The sequence below is a fragment of the Urocampus carinirostris genome, chromosome 5 (assembly GCF_059441175.1).
Source record: "Urocampus carinirostris isolate Australia breed hairy pipefish chromosome 5, RoL_Ucar_1.0, whole genome shotgun sequence".
Lineage (NCBI taxonomy): Eukaryota > Metazoa > Chordata > Actinopteri > Syngnathiformes > Syngnathidae > Urocampus > Urocampus carinirostris.
This window is the reverse complement of record NC_142353.1, coordinates 39,592,487-39,612,340: the sequence shown is the minus strand read 5'-3', so window position 1 is coordinate 39,612,340 and position 19,854 is coordinate 39,592,487. Positions and strand designations below refer to the sequence as shown.

Genomic DNA, 19,854 nt, shown 5'->3' with positions numbered 1-19,854 from the left:
CAAAAAAGGTGCCTCACCGACTCCTGGGCGCCACAGCCAGGTCGAGGGCACGTCGAAGTCGCTGACATTCCTCGGTGGTGCATTACAGCTCTGACTGGGAGAACTTCATGAGCCACCATCCATGACAAGTCTCGTAGTCTGTTTGGGAGGGCAGGATGATTGACGTTGCTCCAAACCGTTGTGGAATCGCCAAACGCAAGCCCCCGCACAGGGCTTACTGTAGCTCGCTCTTGCACAATAGAAATAAGGGCCCTGTGGTTTTGTAAAGTGTGACATTCTTGTGTTTCCAAATCAAACTTCTTCAAAAAAGCCCGAATAAAGAGATGTGTTGGTGGCAAGTTAAACGAAACTGGAATCAAACGATTGTTTGGTACAAGCTTTAGCTTCCGCAAATATGAGCCCATCCAAAAACGGGTCATTGCTTGACTTTTCGGGTTGTTGGGTGGGCCCACAGCGTTTTGGAAGTGGAGAGAGACATATTTGCTTCCCAGGAAAAGCTGGAGTTCAGGCACTCCTTTCCCCCCTTTTTCCTTTTTCTTTTTCATTGTATCTCTTTTTATCCTTTCCCACTTTGAGCCCCAGACAAAGCGAAAGATGGCTCGGTCCATTTGTAACAGCACGTTTCTTTTAGGCATAAAAATTAAACTGATTGACAAAAGCATTGGGAGGATGATCGCTTTGATGATTAGGACCTTCCCCTCTATTGTCAGTTTTCTTAGTGACCAAAAAACAAGTTTTTGCTTAACTTTCCTTGTCACGTCATCCCAGTTGGTCTCGCCTCCTCCATCCGCATTGAATTTTACCCCTAGGATTTTCTGGTCTGTCTTTAACACCGTCAGCGGGAGTCCTGCCTTTTCTGTCTCTTTCCACATTCCATAAAACTTCACTTGCGATTTTTCTCTATTTAGCCTTGAGCCAGACGCCCTCCCAAACAGGTCAGTCAAGTCAAGGGCTCTTTCAACAGATGCGCGGTCAGTACACAAAATATTAAAATCATCCATGTACAAAACACACTTGGTAATTTGTCCCCCACTTCCTGGGATATTGATGCCTTCGACAAATCTATCTTTTCTTAACATTTGTGCCAAAGGTTCAATGCAAAGAACATAGAGAAGGGGAGACATAGGGCAACCTTGACGTACACCGCAGTTGATCTCGATTGCTTCCGATAAATTCCCGTTAATCATGAATTTGCTGTAGATGTCTCGGTATAGCAGTCCTACCCAATTGATGTATTTTTGGGGGAAACCACATTTTTGCAATACCCTGAAGAGGTATTGGTGCGAGACTCGATCAAAGGCTTTTTCAAAGTCTAGGTTTAGGACCGCTAGTCGCATGTTTCTGTCTCTTGCATAACAAATGGTGTCACGGATCAGCATGAGACTGTCGCTGATCTTCCTTCCCACAATGGCACAGGTTTGGTCTGGATCAACCAAGTCTCCCAAGACAACAGACATTCGTGTTGCTAGAAGCTTGCTGAAGATTTTACAGTCCACGTTTAAAAGCGTTATGGGTCGCCAGTTTTTTAAGTCAATTTTGTCTCCTTTTTTGTGCAATAGAGTAACTATCCCGATTCTGAAACTGTCCGGCATATGGTCTCGACTGGAAAATTCGTTAAAAACAGTTAACAGATCTGGTGCTAAAATATCCCAAAAAGTCCGGTAAAATTCGAGGTTGAGTCCGTCCTCCCCGGGTGATTTGCCTTTTTTCATAGTCTTTATGCAATCATTCAGTTGGTCTTGGGTAAAGTCCGACATTAAAAAGGGGTCTTGACGCACTGATCTTGAAATATGATCTAATACATGCCCCATTTCATTCTCATATGTTTCTTTCTTTTCAAATAATTTTTTGTAGTAGTCTTCGACCAATCTGGTTATTTCACTACTTTCCTTTGTTATTTGCCCGTTTTCGTTTTGAAGTTTAAAAATCCCCTCATTTTTGCCCATAATTTTTTTAAAAAAGTAGCGTGTACATTTTTCCCCTTCTTCTATTTCTCTTTCTCTGCTTCTTATTATGATGCCTTTGCTCTTTATTTCCGCCAAAGCGTTTAGTTCTTGTTTGGTCTCTTTGATTTCATCATTAAAGTCCATCCCCTTTTCTGTTAGGATGAAATAGCGTTGGAGTCTTCTTTGTAGTCCCGACATGCGTTTCATCTCTTTGAGTTTCTTGTTTTTCCCTGCATTTTTAAAAAAGGTCTGTGTTCGTTTCTTTGTCATTTCCCACCATTGTGCTCGTGAATCATACGAGTCTTGAAGGGTCTGCCAGTCTTTGTACAGCTCCCTGTATTGTGCGGCTAGAGCCTCATCCTCCAGCAGGGAGCAGTTTAACTTCCACAAACCCTTCCCAACAGTCATACCTGAAGGAAATGAGAAAGAGCAGGACAGTAGCAAGTGATCCGAAAAAAAAACTGGAATTAATCTTGCATCACTCTGTGCTAAACCCCTCGTAAATATGTAGTCTATTCGAGAGGCTCTGGCATTGTCACTACTGAACCAGGTGAAGCCCTCCTCTCCTGGATGTATGGATTTGAAACAGTCCACCAGTTTAAATGTCCGGCACATGTCTTGTAATAAAGTTGATGTTTTATCTACTTTAAACTCCTCATCATTCCTCTTTCTATCCTTCCTACTTAAGATGCAATTAAAATCTCCTCCCACGATTAGTGGTTGATGGCCTAGCATATACGACTGGATGTCCTCTAAAAGTTCGTACCTGAGTTGTCTGTCGGCATGGCCGTATATGTTAATGAGGTTAAAATCATTCCCTATATAAGAAAGTCTTGCTAAGATTGCGCGTCCGTCTCTCATCACAGTACTCCCCTTTATGATGAGTTGAGGGTTGTTTATTAAAATGGCTACCCCATCGTTACGGTTTTCATTCGAGCCACTCCATAATGACGGATATGGCCAAATCTCTTCCCACTGTTTATAATTTTTTAGAAAGGGGATGCAGCATTCCTGTAGTAAAAACACATCCGTTCTGATAGTTTTTAAAAACGATAAAACACTGTGAGCCTTAACCTTTGATCTCACACTTCTTACATTGATAGTAGAGAATGTAATGTTCATAATTGTTGTAAAAGTATTTAAACTAGTTAGACAAAACTGGGGGATCTGAGTCCATTCTTTGGTGATCATCGAGGGTGTCACCTGTGTCAGACACATCACTTAAGAGTAGTACCTCATTTTGAGACTCACCGGGGAAAACTCTGGGACCCTCTGACTCTCTGTCTGTGGTTCCAGGTCTTCCCCTTTTTTCTGGGTTAGGGGGTGAGCCAGAGGACCTATCAAGGGGTCTCTTACTTCCTTGCCCACTAAGGGTCAGGTTTTTTCCCTCCCCGACTTCCTCCGTCTCAACTTCATACAGTTCCCTTGTGGGCTTATTCACCGGCAATCGGCTTTCTTCTAAATCTCTTATCTTTGTTTCTGGTTTTTTCACCACTCCCAATTTTGTCTTACTTTTACTCCTCTTTCCAGTGCCCGTATGGGTTTTTGGAGAGTCATTCGCCTTTTCGATTTGTTTGTCTTCTCCAAATCCCGGCAATGGCGTAGCAAACAAATTTGCTAATTTGAACTCTCTTCCAGGCCCTTCCTGATTAATATGTGTTTTCGGAGTGGCAGTTGCTTTTTCTATTCGTTTGTCATGTCCAAATTCAGGTATTTTATGAGAAATCGAATTTGAATTTCCAGGTTCTTCCTGTTTCAATTTTGATTCTCTGGTCTCTGCTCCAGGGGTTTTGGTAGGTACATCTGTTTTTTCAATTTGTTTGTTTTGTCCAATTTCTTTGTGCATTTCTTGATCAATTTCATTGGGTATTTCCATAACTTTATTCATTTCCTGTTCATCTTCATTGGGTATTTCTATAACTTCATTAATTTCTTGTTCATTTCCATTTTGTATTTCCATGACTTTATTAATTTCATTGTCTTTGTTATCTTTATTCACTTCATTGTCTTTGTGACAATTATTCATTTCATTATCCATGTTGTCTGACATAATTTCATTGTCTTTGTTATCTTTATTCACCTCATTGTCTTTGTGACATTTATTCACTTCATTATCTATGTTGTCTGACATCATTTCATTGTCTTTGTTGTCTTTGTTAACTGCCTTCCTAGCTTTCAATTTGTTAGCAAACGAATTCGGGCAGTTTCTAAAGAGGTGATTCGTTTCTCCACAGAGATTGCATTTTCTGCTATTGCTACATTCCTCAAAGGAATGTCCAATTGTTCTGCACTTTCCACAAAAAATTCGATCACATACCTCAGCCAGATGCCCATGCTCACCACATTTGCGACAGAGTTTTGGTTGCCCTTGATAGTGGATAAAGCCACGGTTTTCCCCCAGGAATATAGTCGACGGAATTTGTTTCAGTCCCTGAAAGCCCTGAGGATCTTGCCGTAGTTGGACTGGTACCCTCCAGGCACCATTCCAATAGCCTTTCTCACACCTCACCTTCATAGCCTGGCCTTTTACTGAGCAGTATCTACTCAACCAATAACAGACGTCATCAGCACTGATCATTTCACTAAACATTCTAACAACGACAATTTTGTTAGTATTATCAGTCAGCTTCTCCACTGTAAATCCTGAAAACTGGGACCTCACTCCCTCACTAAATGTCCTTCATTAAAGTCCACAGTCCAAAAATCACAGCCGGCAAAATTAATGGAAAATGATACCGGTACTTAAGGTTTGATGCAGACCTGCAGAGTCCGGGTCCCGTTGAAAGTAATACAAGGAAAAAAGTGTATATTTCCAAAGGTAAGGGTGGGAAAAATATATCAGATGAACACATTTACTGACGCAACTCCTTTTTTTTAACCAACTTTTTACCCCCTCTTCTTTCCTTCTCTGTCCCTCACCTTTAGCGGTCCCCACTTAAACTCGGCACCCCGCGTTTGTTCCGCCCTTCATTTTTCGTTCACACGTGCAAAACATATCAGAATAAGTGTCTAAAATAAATACAAATAAATACATTACAAAAATATACAGTTCCAAATACACACTATACATGGGTTACACATATTTACAAAGAAAGACCGAGAGAGTTTTCAAAGCTTTAAAAATAATAACATAGCTTTGACAGGGCAGTTAATGGTAGCAACACTCGAGCGCCGCTTGCGGCCGTTAGAAAAATTACGTAAATTGGCCGCATCACTGAATAAGCCGCAGGGTTGAAAGTTAGGGAAAAAAGTAGCGGCTTATAGTCCGGAATTTACGGTAATTATTTGAGTAAAGTAAACAAAAGTATTTGGTAAAAAAAAAAAAACTACTCGAGTACTGAGTAACTGCAGAAACGTTTTATTTCTTCTTATTATTTTTTAAGACGATTCAATCAAATCATTAGTCAATTCGATCAAAAAAAAATTACAAGTGTAATTGTAAGTGTGTGAAGCCTCTTTGGATCCGGCTAACACGCGAAAGGTCCCCGGTTCGAGCCCGGGTGGAAACAAATGTTGGCCTAGAGAGGGATGGGCGCTACCCAAAACACACCACAGGAAATAGTGCCCCTTGAGGTCAAGGGATCCAAAGAACCACCACAAAAAAAATAGATAATAGACTTTCAAAATAAATTGTTCTTCTTCAGACTGAAGAGGAGCATCTCCTTTTAAATGTTATTTTTCTCAGTTTTCTTAAAATTGAGAAAACAAAGTTGTCCTGAAAGATATAATTATGCGCAAAGTCCACTTCATCATCAAAGAGTTGCCTTTTGCTTTTTTGCGTTAATTTGTTTTTATCATGATCATTTAATGTTTTCTCCGATCTCTAACATTCGTTTCTGGTACTGTGGGTAAAAACAGTGGGATAATGAGATTAAAATCGAAAGTCTTGTATTGTAACATCTGTATCCCTGGATGTCTAGTGGTTAGGTTTCGGCACTCACAACCGGGTTCAAATCCCATTCTGATCGGGGTCAGCGACATAGTTTGACATAGTTTGATAAATCATTGCACTAAAATATACAGAATCGTACTTTGTATTCATTACAGCCCTAATTACGAATGATATCGTTCGCAAGTTAAGGCTATGTTTGAGGCTTGTATAGGTTTTGTACTATTTCATAAAATATGCTCTACAAAGACAAATGAAGTTAAGTTTAACTTACTTTTGGAAGATGAGCTTCAAGAGTTAGGTGACTTCCTCCTCCGCGATAAAAAAGTGGCAGAAAAAAGTGATCCGACCATTTTCTCAACCGCATCAAGCTTTCTTATTCCACTTTCATGACTAAAGAAACGTCTCGCCTCTTATTTAAACTTTACACAAACCATATTGAATGGATGCACAAGATATTAAACAATAAAAATGTCAAAGTTCTTGGCGCGCTGAAGATACGGTGTAGTATGTTTACACACGAACTGGGAAGTAGAAGCCGGATTTCTTCTCTCTCAAAGCGCCACACGGCAGAAAGAAGCACTACAGTTCTGTCTTCTACTCAGAAACACCACATACCACCACCCAAAAAAATAAGATGGAATTTCTCAGTGCAATTTATTTTCGTAACACGGTCGACAAACACGCGAATTAAATAAGTAATTTTCTTTTTTCTTTTGGATTAATAAGGTGAGGGGGGGGGTTTTGGGGTTTTTAAGGGTTATTGATCTATCTTCGTTATTCATTATCCGTTATCGGTCAGTTCATAATACGCTACAAAGCCTAGGAGCCGGGACACTTACTCTCAGCCAAAAGGCCAAGCTAAGGTCCTAGCCTTAAAGCATTGCTGCGATCATTGCGAATGCACCGTTCCCGGAAGTACTGCAATACCGGGCTGATGCGTGGAGTGGACAGAGCAAGCTCTTATTCCATCTCCGGATTGCAAAAATCTAAGCCAAAAGGTCATGCATCGTTTCCGGAGGCACTGCAATTTTAGCTAACTTTGGAATAGAGAAATAAGGTGAGGACGTTTAATTTGTTGTCTTGGTAAAATATTGTTTTAACATGCTTTGTATGTCCATCCATCCATTATCTGCACCGCTTATCCTCAGTAGGGTCGCGGGGGTGCTGGAGCCCATCCCAGCGGTCTTTGGGCAGTGGACACCCTGAACTGGTTTTCAGCCGGCCAATTAACCTGACATGCATGTTTTTGGAATATGGGAGGAAACCAGGGTGCCCGGAGGAAACCCACGCAAGCACGGGGGAACATGCAAACTCCACACAGGAAGGCTCGATCTCATGATCTCAGAACACCCGCGCCACTGTGCTGCACTGCTTTGTATGTGATTTGTGATCATAATTTAGTGCTGTTAAACATACAAAAAAAATAATTGGTATTCACTATCAATCCAAAACTTTCATTGACAGTCTGACACTGACAGTGAAAGCACGCCTCCTAGTGACACTTTTCACTATCTGCCCAACACTATGAAATGAAATGAAATGAAATGATCTGCATTTATATAGCGCTTTTCAAGTCAATGACTTCCCAAAGCGCTTTACAATGTGCTCCACATTTCCCAATAGCGGCCTTGCAGCCATGTAAGGCGCTAACCTGCTTATTGGGGGTCTTAGGGGTTCAGTGTCTTACCCAAGGACACTTCGACATGTAACACGGACGAGTCGGGATTCGAACCGGGATCACTTGATCCCAAGACGAGCGCTCTACCTCCTGAGCTACTGCCGCCCCCTATCATCTCCTATCTGAGTTTGAGAGCTTTGTTTGAAAAAATGTGATTGCCAAACTGTTTGGTCTTTCTTTCTTTTACAATTTTTGTTGAATTGTATTGTATCAGTTTTTTTCTTTATATGCAAACTCTTTTTGGTATTATAGGCGGTCGCGTGAGACTCACATCTAATAGGCCAGTGCGCCGGAGCGGTCATCCAATTGGCCAGTGTGCCATATGAGCCCACAAAAAAATTAAACACCTATATTTCATGTTGGCAATGTCTCTGTATTGTTTGTTAATGCAACATCCATTGCAGCCTGGTCATCCTGGAAGGGGGATTACCTCATGTGCTTCTCAAGGTTTCTTCATTTTCCTCATGCTGAGGTTTTTGGGTTTTTCCTTGCCCTCTTAGATCAGGGGATGGTGTCATGATAGTCTGTGGTTTGCAATACTATGTGGTCTGTGCAGCCCTTTGAGACTCCTTGTGATTAAGGGCATCACAAATAAACTTGATTTGACTTGGGGTTTTTGAGTTTTTCCCTTGCCCTCATGTAGGTCTTAGATCAGGGGATGGTGTAATGACAATCTGTAGTTTGCAGTAGTCTGTGCAGGCCTTTGAGACTCCTTGTGATTAAGGGCGTCACAAATGAACATGACTACACATAGCCCTGGGAGAAGAGGGGGGGCACCATGCAACCGGAGATAGGCCCGGGGCACAAAGCAGATACACTTGCTTTTGTATTGTTTAACCATATTAGCACATATTATATTAACACTTTACACTTTTTTCTTCCACGACCCCGATTTTTTTCAGTGCCCCCCTGGACACTTGATGCCCTACATAGTGCGCGTTATGTGCCTTTGCGGGGCTAAAGCCCTGTGCAGCTCCCAAACAAAAAACACAGAACAAGCATAAATCAAACAATGAATGGATTTTGAGTTCACAGCACTATCATAAAGAAAACTAATTCTGTGGCATATATTAGGCGAACATAAGACTTGTACAAATGTGTAATTCATCGTGAGTAAAAATGCAAAAATGTCATGTACTTCAAGAACATCCCGACACAGTCAATTCGTTCGGCAAAGTAATAATATCAAAGGAGCATGAAAAAAAAAATACAAATATTAAAAATCTCACAATAAAAAAACATGTTAAATAAATTGAACACAAAATAAGTTAGAACCATAAATAATCACACTTTTCGTGAAGTTTAAAGACAAATTGCATAGTTGTGTCGCTTTAGGCTGTTTTGTGATGGGTAAAAATACTGAAAGTCAGCTGTGTATCAAAGAAAATACGTTTTTGTTGCATTGGCTAAAACCTGGCTGGGGATGAAGAACGCCTAAAGGCGAGATTGGGAGAATGTCACACTGTCACGTCGAACGGTGGAGATTCTATTATCTTGGCTTTTGCGTCTGATCTTGCACACCTTAGAAAAACAGAACAAAACAGGAATTACAGTATGTAAATGTAGAGGAGGAGACCTCTACTTTAATGGCTATTAACCTTTTTAGGTCTTTTTTACTGATGCACCAGCAGTAGTCAACACACACACACAAAAATAAGAATATGAAAAATATCATGATTAAAATATTTTGTACACGGCCAAATGTCCAATTAAAACAGTATGATCGAATAAAGTCAAACTAGTGAAATAATCATCTTTTCAATTCAAATGTTCTGGCAGTTTTTCATTGTTATTTTTCTTGTTCAGTTATTCTTTTGAAATATTATATATTTGTTTCAATATAGTGGTAAACAGATTTGCCTAACACACAAAAGGCCCCCTTGTTCGAGACCGGGTAGAAACGTATGTTGGCCTGGAGAGGGATGGGCGCCACCAGGCTAAACTTGCTCAAGGTACACCACAGGAAATGGTGCCCCAACAACCATAGTGGTTGAGGGATCCAACCATCCATCCAGCCATTATCTGCACTGCTTATCCTCAGTAGGGTCGCGGGGATGCTGGAGCCCATCCCAGCTATCTTCGGGCAGTGGGCAGGGGACACCCTCAACTGGTTGCCTGCCAACCGCAGGGCACGCAGGGACAGACAATTCACTCGCCCATTCACACCTAGGGACAGTTTAGACTGGCCAATTAACCTAACATGCATGTTTTTGGAATGTGGGAAATCCACGCAAGCACGGGGAGAACATGCAAACTACACACAGGAGGTTTGATCTCATGACCTCAGAACTGTGCCGCACATGCGTTAACCACTGCGCCGAAAATGAGATAAAACATTCTGCCTTTTCGTATGTCATTTGTATCACTGGTGGTCTAGTGGTTAAGTATCAGCGCTCTTATGTCACGACCCCGGTTCGATACACGTTGCTTTTTAAAAATGAATAATTATTGCATTCATTTATACTGCAACGGTTATACACGAATAAATGCTTACTGTAGTTTTATATGAATGCGCCTTATAGTCCAGTGCGACTTATATACGAAAAAAAATATGACAAAAGAATACTTTTAGGGGGTGCGCCTTGTAAGCCAGTGCGCTTTATAGTGCAAAAATATGGTACATAGACCCCTTGCTACTCTGCGCTTTGCTTATTGCTGGTTTACTCCTTCGCAGATTTTGAATTGAACTGAATTGTCTATTTTCATTGATATCATTGTAGCGTGTATTGTGTTCTGATAGACAGGTTAGGGAGGGCGCTCTGTGTTGGGTGGGTGTGACTGCCTGTGTGCATGACTGTGATAGGCTGGTGTATGCTGTCAGTAAAACAGCAGAGTGGGCACAGAATTTGCCACCAAAACAAACTGGGGCATAGCACTTGATAGTGACTCGTTAGATTGAAAAGGAATTCATCTGTTGAATCGGACTCTAAGGAAAGACAGAAAAGTGTGAAGGTTTTGGAAGCAACGTAGAGGTAGAAGGCAAGAGTGGTGCTGCAGGTCCATCCTACTGTGGCTAAGCTACGTAGCAACCCTTACAAGTTCCCCCCTCAGAGCCTGTATTTCAGCAACGCCAAATCCATTACCCATAAAACGGATGACCTGGAGCTACAACTCGAGGGAAACTGCTACATTCAGGACTCTTGTATTTCAATCTTTGCGGGGACTTGGCTGAAATCGAGGACACCCGATGCTAGCTAGCTGCTCTCTAAATTGCTTTATTACACTGAAAGAAGAATCACTCCAATTTCATTTGAATTTTGTATAATGACAATAATATAATCCACTCAACTGCAACCATGTGTTGTGCGTTGTTATTATTTGTAGATCTATAGTTGTTATTTTGTCGCATACTCTCAGTCAGAAATGATGTTCTCTCTGTAAGTCTTGGGGGCTTTTATGGAAGTGTGATGCTACCACGCAGATTTTTACTTTTCGCAGGAGGTTCTGTTACCCATTAACCATGACAACTGAGGGATTGCTGTATTTAGAGTAAATTAATAAAAAAAAAAAAACATGACATTTGACCGAATCAATGCTCGATTCCTTCACACTAGAACTCGTCTCACCTCTTGCGGACAACGCAGTAAGTGATGAAGACGGCGCTCAAAACCAAAGCGGCTGTCACGCAGCTGAGGGAGAAGATGTGCTCCACGACTGTGTGTCTTTTGGACGACATGATGTCCACCTCATTGTGGCAGCGTTTCCCGTTGAAGCCAGATGTGCAGCTGCGCCGTGAAAAACACAAAAAAAAAACAGGTAAGCTTATTCCCAAAGATAAAGGGAGTTGCACCTGTCCGTTGAAGGCCATCTTACATGCAAGAGGGTTTGCTGGTGTCTTGAGGGTAGAAGCACGAGCCGCCATTGAGACAGAAATGCTGGTCTTCGCTCGCGCATGGCCTGTGGAAATTCAAGAGTTTGGGATCCTCCATTGTGCCTGCACAGAGAAAAATATTGTTAGCTGCCGTACTTTTATATAAAACTGCTTGAAAATTATAAGGAAATATTTGAAGGCAACGTAGTGGACATCAGTGTATGGACAAGAGGTAATATTTTGAGTCGGTTAGATCTTAGACGTCAATCATTACGTTCAGGTTTAGGCCAAGCATCTTTATCGTTTTTTTTTTCCCCTCCTAATTGTCCACCCGTCATTTTTCTTGATTTATTTTTCTATGGAGAATCCGCGCAGCATGCACGCTCGTGGGCGTTCGAGTTGGCGAAAACCATCCTTTCTCCTCCCAAGTCCTCAAATATAAAATATGAAAATTCATGTTCGCTTCAGGCTCGGTCCCTCAAATCACAAAAATCGGGCTGGTTTGGGCTGAGTTTTTTCAAGCCTGTTTTTACCTTCTAGTTGGGACTGACGTGCTAAAAATAAACGCATTCTTGGAACGCAGTTACTATTCTCAGTAAGTACTGTAACATTTTGAGATTCTGTCGTGACTACATAGTAAATTACTGTGTTATTCCACAACTTATTAATTCCAAAATGAATTACGGTGTCCTCTTATTGCTGAATACTCCTGCATCACTCAGTTTCACATATATCCTTCTAAACTTAAGGGTGGACATGTTTATATTTACCTACTAAGTAAGAATGAATACAGTTATGGCTGTGCCTTCTCTATCACAAGACCCTGAATTTCCCCTCATGAAGATATTCACCCTACCAATTGTACTTGCATAAATGCAGAATTTACAGATATAAAATAAAATACTGAAATCAGGGGGTCAGCTTATATGCACATATTTGGTTAGAAGGCACCATAAGGAAGGGGGCGTGGCTTGTACAGGAACAACAAACCAACATTAAATAGTGTGCCAAAAGTGAGCACAGAATTCTCAGTAAAAGTGTTCTGAACTTTGGTCTTTTTACATAAAAATAATATTTTTGCAAGACACCATGCCTGAAGAAAAAAAGAAAACGTCTTGGACTGTACCCAGAAATGGAGGAGATCTTGGAGTGGTTTGAAGCCCAAAGACAAAATGGATATGAAGTGTCTCGGGTAAGTGTTCATTTGCAAGCTCTTAATATTGCATTAGCCAAGAAATATGAAGGTTCGCTGCTTCCACAGGTTGGTGTATGTTTTTTTTTCTATCTATTTTATTGTGTGGCTATTTTTAAAACGTTTTAGCGGTAGGCTTCTATTTGAGTATTTACGGTAATTTATAATTAGTTACTACCTTTGTGTGTCAGTAAACTGGGGAGGGGGGGTAACTTAATTGCTTTCTACATGAAGTAATTGTTAACTTTAACTAATTACTCTTTTTCAGTGGATTGCAATTTTGTAAAAAGAAATGCCATCTGATCAAAAAAAACATTGAAGTCCCGAATTTTTGAGACAAGCTCCAGAAAGAAAAAAACCTGAACCGAATCCTTGAATTTGAAGAATAGCTTCTGCCTTTGCGTTATATCTTTCTGACCTCGAGACGGTGAGTTTTGGGGGAATTTTAAGTGAAGTGACAAAATTTCTTCTGAAGGTCACATTCACGATAAATTGAAGAATACAAGGACCCACTTGAATAAAGTGGTTTGTTTTTCCACATAAGTCCCGAGACATGTGGTATCGAACAGCCGGAATGCTAAGAGAATCAAACATTTATTTAAGATGAATTTTGAGTCAAAGATTTATTTTTTTAATATTGAAGGCCTCACACATGATTTTTTAAACTGAGAGTTTGTATTTTGTTGGATTAGCGCGTTTCTAAAATAACTTATGTTATTACTATGTTATTACCCTATTAGCAGGGTGTAATTATTAGAAGCAGTGTTAAATTAAGCTCAGTCAGCCACTGAAACATCATGCAAGTTACAAATCAAATTTCCTAGGGAATCACAACAATCTATCATTCACTAGTGAGTCATTTTCAGAACCATTTTGCAGGCTACTCAAGGCTTCTTCAGGGGCTACCTGTTGCCCACGGACACCATGTTGACGACCCCTAGAATGGTCAAGTCAAGTCATGTGTATTTGTGACGCCCTAAATCACAAGGGGTCTCAAAGGGCTGCACAGACTACAGAGTAATGCAAACTACAGGCTATTATGACACCATCCCCTGATCTTAAACCTACATGAGGGCAAGGAAAAACTTAACATAAGGAAAATGAAGAAACCTTGAGAAGGGACTGCACATTTTCTCTCTTTTTGTTTCTCTATCTAGAAAAACATATTTTTCAACGTCAGCTACATTTGTTAATATTCACATATTTTCACCAACTATTTTATAAACGTCAAACAAATTAGATTAAAAGCACCCCATTTTAAACTTTACTGTCTAAGAGTGCTTACAGTGATAATTTTATTACTATGGTTTATATGTTGTCATAATTTATTGTATTTTTTTTTGTGTATAACACGCACTCATGTATAACGCCCACCACATTTCTTTTAAATAATTCGTATAAAAATTATTTTCACTATTTCTCAGCTCAAACGAAGCATTGTATGAGAAAAACGCTGTTGTGGTTGCTGCAGTATTGAAAATGTAAACTTTATACACAATACAGATGCTTCCCTACTTACGACCATTCTACTTAAGTAAAACGGTAGATACGAAAAAAAAGTGTGGATGTCGAAAATATCCAAACATTGCTGTAAGTTAGGTTTTGTATTGTGTGCACCTCTTTTCGAGTCCAGGACCTTACTGTAGTGCTTCTTTCCGCCACTACCAGCGTGTGGCGCTGTGAGAGGTCACTCAGCATCCAGCCCGAAGAAATCCGGCTTCTACTTCCTAGTTCGTGTGTAAACATTCTATATTGTAACTCCAGCGCGCTAAAAACTTTGACCTTTTTTATTGTTTAATATCTCGTGCGTCCATTCAATATGGTTGGTGTAAAGTGTAATGAAGAGGTGAGCCCTTTCTTTTGAAATGAAAGTGGAATAAGAAAGCTTGATGCGGTTGACAAAATGGTCAGAACGCTTTTTTTCCAGCCACTTTTTTCCACAGGGGAGGACCTCTTGCAAAAGTAACTTTAACTGAACTTAACTTTATCTTAATAGAGCATATTATTTTATAAAATGTTTATTTTTTTAGTACAAAACAATACAGGTTACTTAGACGAGCCTTAAACAAACAAAATATAGCACTGAAGCAACCTGCGAACAAATTCAACTTACGATCGTCTCGTTTGTAAGTAGGGCAGCATCTGTACTAAGATAAAATTTACAATATTTATTTAACGCCTTTCAAAGTCCAGTTCATCATCAGATACACCAAAGAGTTGTTCCCATTGTCGTGCTTTTTTGCGTTTGTATCTTTCAGGACAACTTTCAGTTTTCTCCATTCACTAACATTTGTATCTGGTCCTGTGAATGAAAATAGTGTGATAACTCCTTCCTGCGCAAACTCCACTGATTTTAACTGAAACACACCACCTAAACGCCCATTTCTCTCATAGTACCCCCCTCCCCACCTCAAAACATTTTCTCCTCAGATTTATACAATTCACGTAGGTCACCCCTTAACATTTGTCTCTGGTACTGTGAATAGAAACAGAGTGTTAGTGAGATAAAATACAATGCTTTTTTCTATGTTGTTTATATCACTGGTGGTTTAGTCGTTAGGATGCAGTGCTCTAAGCGCAGTGACCCAGGTTCGGTTCCCGTTGCATCCAATGTTGAGCTATTGTGGTCAGCGATGTTTTTTGACTGATCAATCATTGGACAAATTAACAAGTATAACATTGTGTATAACACCCACTCACAATTTAAGTTATAGGTGAAATAAAATGCACCGTATACACGTATAAATACGGTAAGTTAGATAGGCGAGTCACAATATTATGTATCACAACTTTGATGCAGTCACACATTTTATAACTTTTGGTTTTACTCAACTAGTTGATTTGCCAACCCATAAAAGTGGGAACACGCTAGACTTGATTCTGACTCGAGGAGTTTTAACCTCAAACATTATGGTGCTACCGTGTACTACCGTTATCTCCGATCATTATTTAGTGACATTTGAGGTGCTAACTAAATGTAGTGTTAAATAAGCTGAAGGATTTAGCGGACGCAATATAAGCACTGGCACAGTTTCTGAGCTCCTTGAACTCCTTCCTGAAGCAGTTGCGTCCTTTCCTAAATACACTGGCTCGATTGACTCACTCACGAATGAGTTCAATACCACCCTGACTAGTGTGATGGATACCATAGGGCCCTTAAAACTAAAATCACGTCCTAAAAGACGCACACCTTGGTTTACTGATGAAACTAGAACCCTTAAAAAAGAATGCAGGAAATGGGAGAGAAAATGGCGCGCTACCAAGCTTGAGGTTTTCCATCAAACCTGGTGTGATAGCTTGTTAAAGTATAAAGCGGCCCTTGCCTCTGCAAAATCGGCCTACCTTTCGAAGGTGATTGCGTCTCAAAAGAACAACCCCAAAGCCCTTTTTGACACTGTAGCATCGCTTACAAGGCAACAGACTACCGCTGATAGTTCGACACACTCTGCTCAGGACTTAATGGTCTTCTTCACTAAAAAGATTCAATGCATACAGGAAGAAATTGCTAAAGATACTATTAGTACCACTCGTATTAAAGAACTGAAATTTGCAGATGCACGACAGGGTGGCTGCCCAGGGAAAATGGCCGGTTTTAGTGAACTGTCACTTGATGATCTCAAACATGTGGTGACTGCGGCCAAACCGACAACTTGCCAGTTCGACCCGCTCCCAGGTTCACTTATTAAAAGTCTTTTTAGCGTCATTGGGCCTTCAGTTCTAAATATTATAAATACATCACTCTCCTCAGGTGTAGTTCCAGCAGCTTTTAAGTCCGCCGTTATTAAACCCACACTAAAACGACCCAACCTTGATCCAGAAATCTTAAGTAATTACAGACCTGTGTCAAACCTACCTTTCCTCTCTAAAGTACTCGAAAGAGTAGTGGCACAGCAGCTGAATGCTTTCATATCTGAGAACAACCTTTTTGAATCGATGCAATCAGGATTCAGGGCTAACCACTCTACTGAGACAGCGCTGATCAAGGTAACAAATGATCTCCTAATGTCAATGGATTCTGGCGCTTCATCACTTTTGCTGCTGCTGGATCTTAGTGCTGCTTTTGACACAGTGCGCCACAATATCCTACTAGAACGGTTGGAAAAATGGATTGGTCTCTCAGGAACCGTCCTCTCGTGGTTCAGATCCTACCTCTCAGATAGGACGCACTGTGTGAAATATGGTGAAACGACATCTGAGCCCTTTAATGTTACCTGCGGTGTTCCGCAGGGTTCTGTGCTCGGCCCCCTACTTTTCAACATTTACATGCTTCCATTAGGTGATATTATCCGCAAGTACAATATCAGCTTCCACTGCTACGCAGACGACACTCAACTATATCTTCCGTTGGAGGAATCTTCCACACTAAACTGTGGAAATTTGGAGGCCTGTCTCACTGAGATAAAAGAGTGGATGTCACTCAATTTCTTGCGTCTTAACCCTGAAAAGACCGAAATGTTAGTCATTGGTCCTTCTAAATGCCGTGACTTCTTCTCAAAAACTGCTGTGAACCTTGACAAATGTCACATCACACAGAGTGACTCAGTTAAAAATTTAGGTGTCATATTTGACCCTGATCTATCATTTGAGATGCATGTAAAGCAAATTACTAGAACTGCCTTCTTCCATCTTCGCAACATTGCTAAAATCCGTTCAATACTGTCTCAGTCTGATGCGGAAACAATAATTCATGCATTTGTTACCTCCCGTCTCGACTACTGTAATGCACTACTTTCCGGTCTCCCGAAGTCCAGAATCAAGTCTCTTCAGCTAGTACAAAATGCCGCAGCGAGGCTTTTAACTAGGACAAAAAAGTACGATCACATAACACCGATTTTGGCTAACCTGCATTGGCTCCCAGTTAGCCAAAGATGTGACTTCAAAGTTCTCTTAGTACTGTACAAAATCATACATGGACTTGCTCCCTCTTATCTTTCAGATCTGATCTGCCGCTATGTCCCGGTCCGAAGCCTGCGATCTGAGAGTGCCGGTCTTCTGGTGATCCCGAGAGCAAAGAAGTCTTCTGCTGGTTCGAGAGCGTTCTCCATCCGGGCACCGGTGCTGTGGAATGCTCTTCCCCCTGAGATCCGATCTGCAACCTCAGTGGAAATGTTTAAATCTAAACTTAAAACTCACCTCTACTCTATTGCATACGAATAACCTACTCCTCTTGTCGGTTGACAATAGTCTGTGTAATATAGTGTAACAATCTGTGAAGCCCTTTGAGACTCTTCGTGATTTAGGGCTATACAAAAATAAATGACTTGACTTGACTTGACTTGATAACCTTAATGATATGTAGAAAGGTTTATAATTACTGTTTTGAAGGTGAGTGGAGCTTGTTGTGGATTGTGCCGACAGCCCCGTCGTTGATATGAGAATGAGGACGGCTGAGAGGATGCCTGCAAAAAAACAAAAACATTCGGTCAAGATTCTAGCTACGGTTTTAGAATTCTCCGTCACAAAGCGGTGAAATTCACTCACCTCTTTTGCAGTTGCGCGTTGCCATTTCTTCCCGGTGTTAAAATCGTCGATCGGATGCCGTGCTACGACTGAGCGACCTCGCAACTTTATATAGAGCGCCATACTCAAGGTTTTTAAATAACCTCGTAATAAAAAAAAAAGTCTCCCAGGGGTAATTGAGACTAGGGTTCCCGAAAAAAAAAATCATTTCATCATACTTCAAGTCCCACGTACTTCGCATGTACAGGCAAGTTCCATCTGTGCCGATGTGATTGGCGGTGGAGGCGTAATGGCCCCCAGGTTCCTTTTGGACGCAACGTGTGCTTTACGATCGCTCTCGGCGCTTGGAAACACGTTTCTTTTTCAAGCATCTAGGATACGCTTTATTTCATATTTGACTTGAAACCTGACATGTGCCACAAGTCATTCGGTAGAAAAAATATGAACTCTTATAAGAAGAAATAAATACATAAATACAAATAAATATCCACCGTATTTTGCGCACCGGGTTATAAGGCGCACCCCACAAAATTAGTCTTTTCTTATATATTTTTCATATATAAGGTGCACCAGGCTATAAGGCGCATACAATTTTGACGACAGTGAGAGCTTACTGTGTTAAATTTGTGTATAAATGTTGGGCTCTTAATACCCTTACTATATATGTATATATATTTGTGCAAATTAGTGCAATGATTGATTAGTGTCGCTGACCAATCAAATCAAACCGGGTTGCGGGGGTGATGGTGCCAAAACCTTACAACTACACCACCAGTGGTACAGATGACACATTATTTTTTTACTAATGGTGCCAGAAACACTTGTGCGCATAGTGCATTATGTTCTGTATTGTGATCAATTGTCAGGTAACAAATTGCAACTCAAAGTGCTGTATTAAAACATTCCATGTACAATAAAAATATACCCAAGCCCTTCTCTCCAGTCAACAACCCAAAATGCCAAATACACAAAAACAAGATAACGTTTTCAAGGAAAAAATATTTCGTATATTTTATTTATTTATATATATATATATATATATATATATATATATATATATATATTTTTTTTTTTGTTTGTTTTGTTTACAAATAAAAAGATTTATTCCGATTTCGAAATCTTCGTTCGTTTTGGGAATTTCGGAATGTTGGTCTGTTTGGCAAGTTGCATGGTCGGCAGCCAATCAGAAGCCTGCATCAAATAACTTCGTGCTTCCGGACTTTCCCGAGCGTTATAAGGTCATGCCTTTGCATACCATTTTCCAAAGTAGATGCACAGAGAACACAAGAAAAATGGAGAAGTGGTTAGGAATTAAGATTTGTCATTTTAATAGCGCTCTTACTCGCGGTATTATGGTAAGACGTTGTCCACCGTGTGACGTCATTACGCACGCACTATATTTCGTTTTGCTAATTGTCGATCGCCATGTTGTATTGAATGAAACCGCGTTCTTGTTTTCTTGCTGTTGAGGAATAAATATGCTGAACCACAATGCCCTGCTTATCTTCTCACGCGTGAAGAAACTGCACACTCTGACATATCCTTATCAGGAATCAAGCCAAAACCTCAGCCCCAGAAGAAATATTCGAAAGAAGCTAACAAAATTGATGACGCTACAAAACATAAACTTATATAAAATACAGATGGCAGATCAATACTTAATACTTTGCTATAATGGCTTTTTTTGCGATTAGTCGTCTTATTGTGTTTCAAGTTGTGAAATATGGGGCAGGCAACTTTATGGCTGGGCAGGCTTTTCAGAGCTGTCTGCCCTGGTGTCCGGTAACTTTTTGTCATGAGTTTCAGACACTGATAATACTGTAAATATAATAATTCTGAGGTTCGGTGCCTATAGGAGAGGACTCGATCGCGTCA

At 40.5% G+C, this 19,854-nt stretch overlaps 1 protein-coding gene and 1 pseudogene across 2 annotated transcripts; both read right to left on the bottom strand.

Annotated features, from left to right (window-relative positions):
- Nucleotides 1–6,731: 6,731 nt before the first annotated feature.
- Nucleotides 6,732–6,875, bottom strand: LOC148366373 (U2 spliceosomal RNA; annotated as a pseudogene).
- Nucleotides 6,876–8,519: 1,644 nt separating this feature from the next.
- Nucleotides 8,520–18,989, bottom strand: LOC148366372 (protransforming growth factor alpha-like). Of its 2 annotated transcripts, XM_088336806.1 has the most exons (5): nucleotides 18,001–18,989; nucleotides 17,835–17,918; nucleotides 11,330–11,450; nucleotides 11,083–11,241; nucleotides 8,520–9,037 (listed from the first exon to the last, which is right to left on the bottom strand). In XM_088336806.1, exons 1-5 carry the CDS (start codon nucleotides 18,023–18,025, stop codon nucleotides 8,974–8,976), a joined length of 453 nt encoding a protein of 150 aa, XP_088192932.1. In that variant the 5' UTR covers nucleotides 18,026–18,989; the 3' UTR covers nucleotides 8,520–8,973. The 2 variants fall into 2 exon arrangements, with proteins under 2 accessions (XP_088192932.1, XP_088192931.1); XM_088336805.1 differs by having other exon boundaries at nucleotides 17,835–18,989.
- Between the last annotated feature and the right edge of the window lie 865 nt (nucleotides 18,990–19,854).

Bases quoted from the DNA above. Each gene is read 5' to 3' on its own strand.
- LOC148366372 (XM_088336805.1), bottom strand. From the start codon at position 18,102: ATGGCGCTCTATATAAAGTTGCGAGGTCGCTCAGTCGTAGCACGGCAT. The intron at 11,242-11,329 runs GTAAGATGGCCT...TTCACGGCGCAG, and splicing joins ACCAGCAAACCCTCTTGCAT to CTGCACATCTGGCTTCAACG. The intron at 9,038-11,082 runs GTGAGACGAGTT...TGTTTTTCTAAG, and splicing joins TACTGCGTTGTCCGCAAGAG to GTGTGCAAGATCAGACGCAA.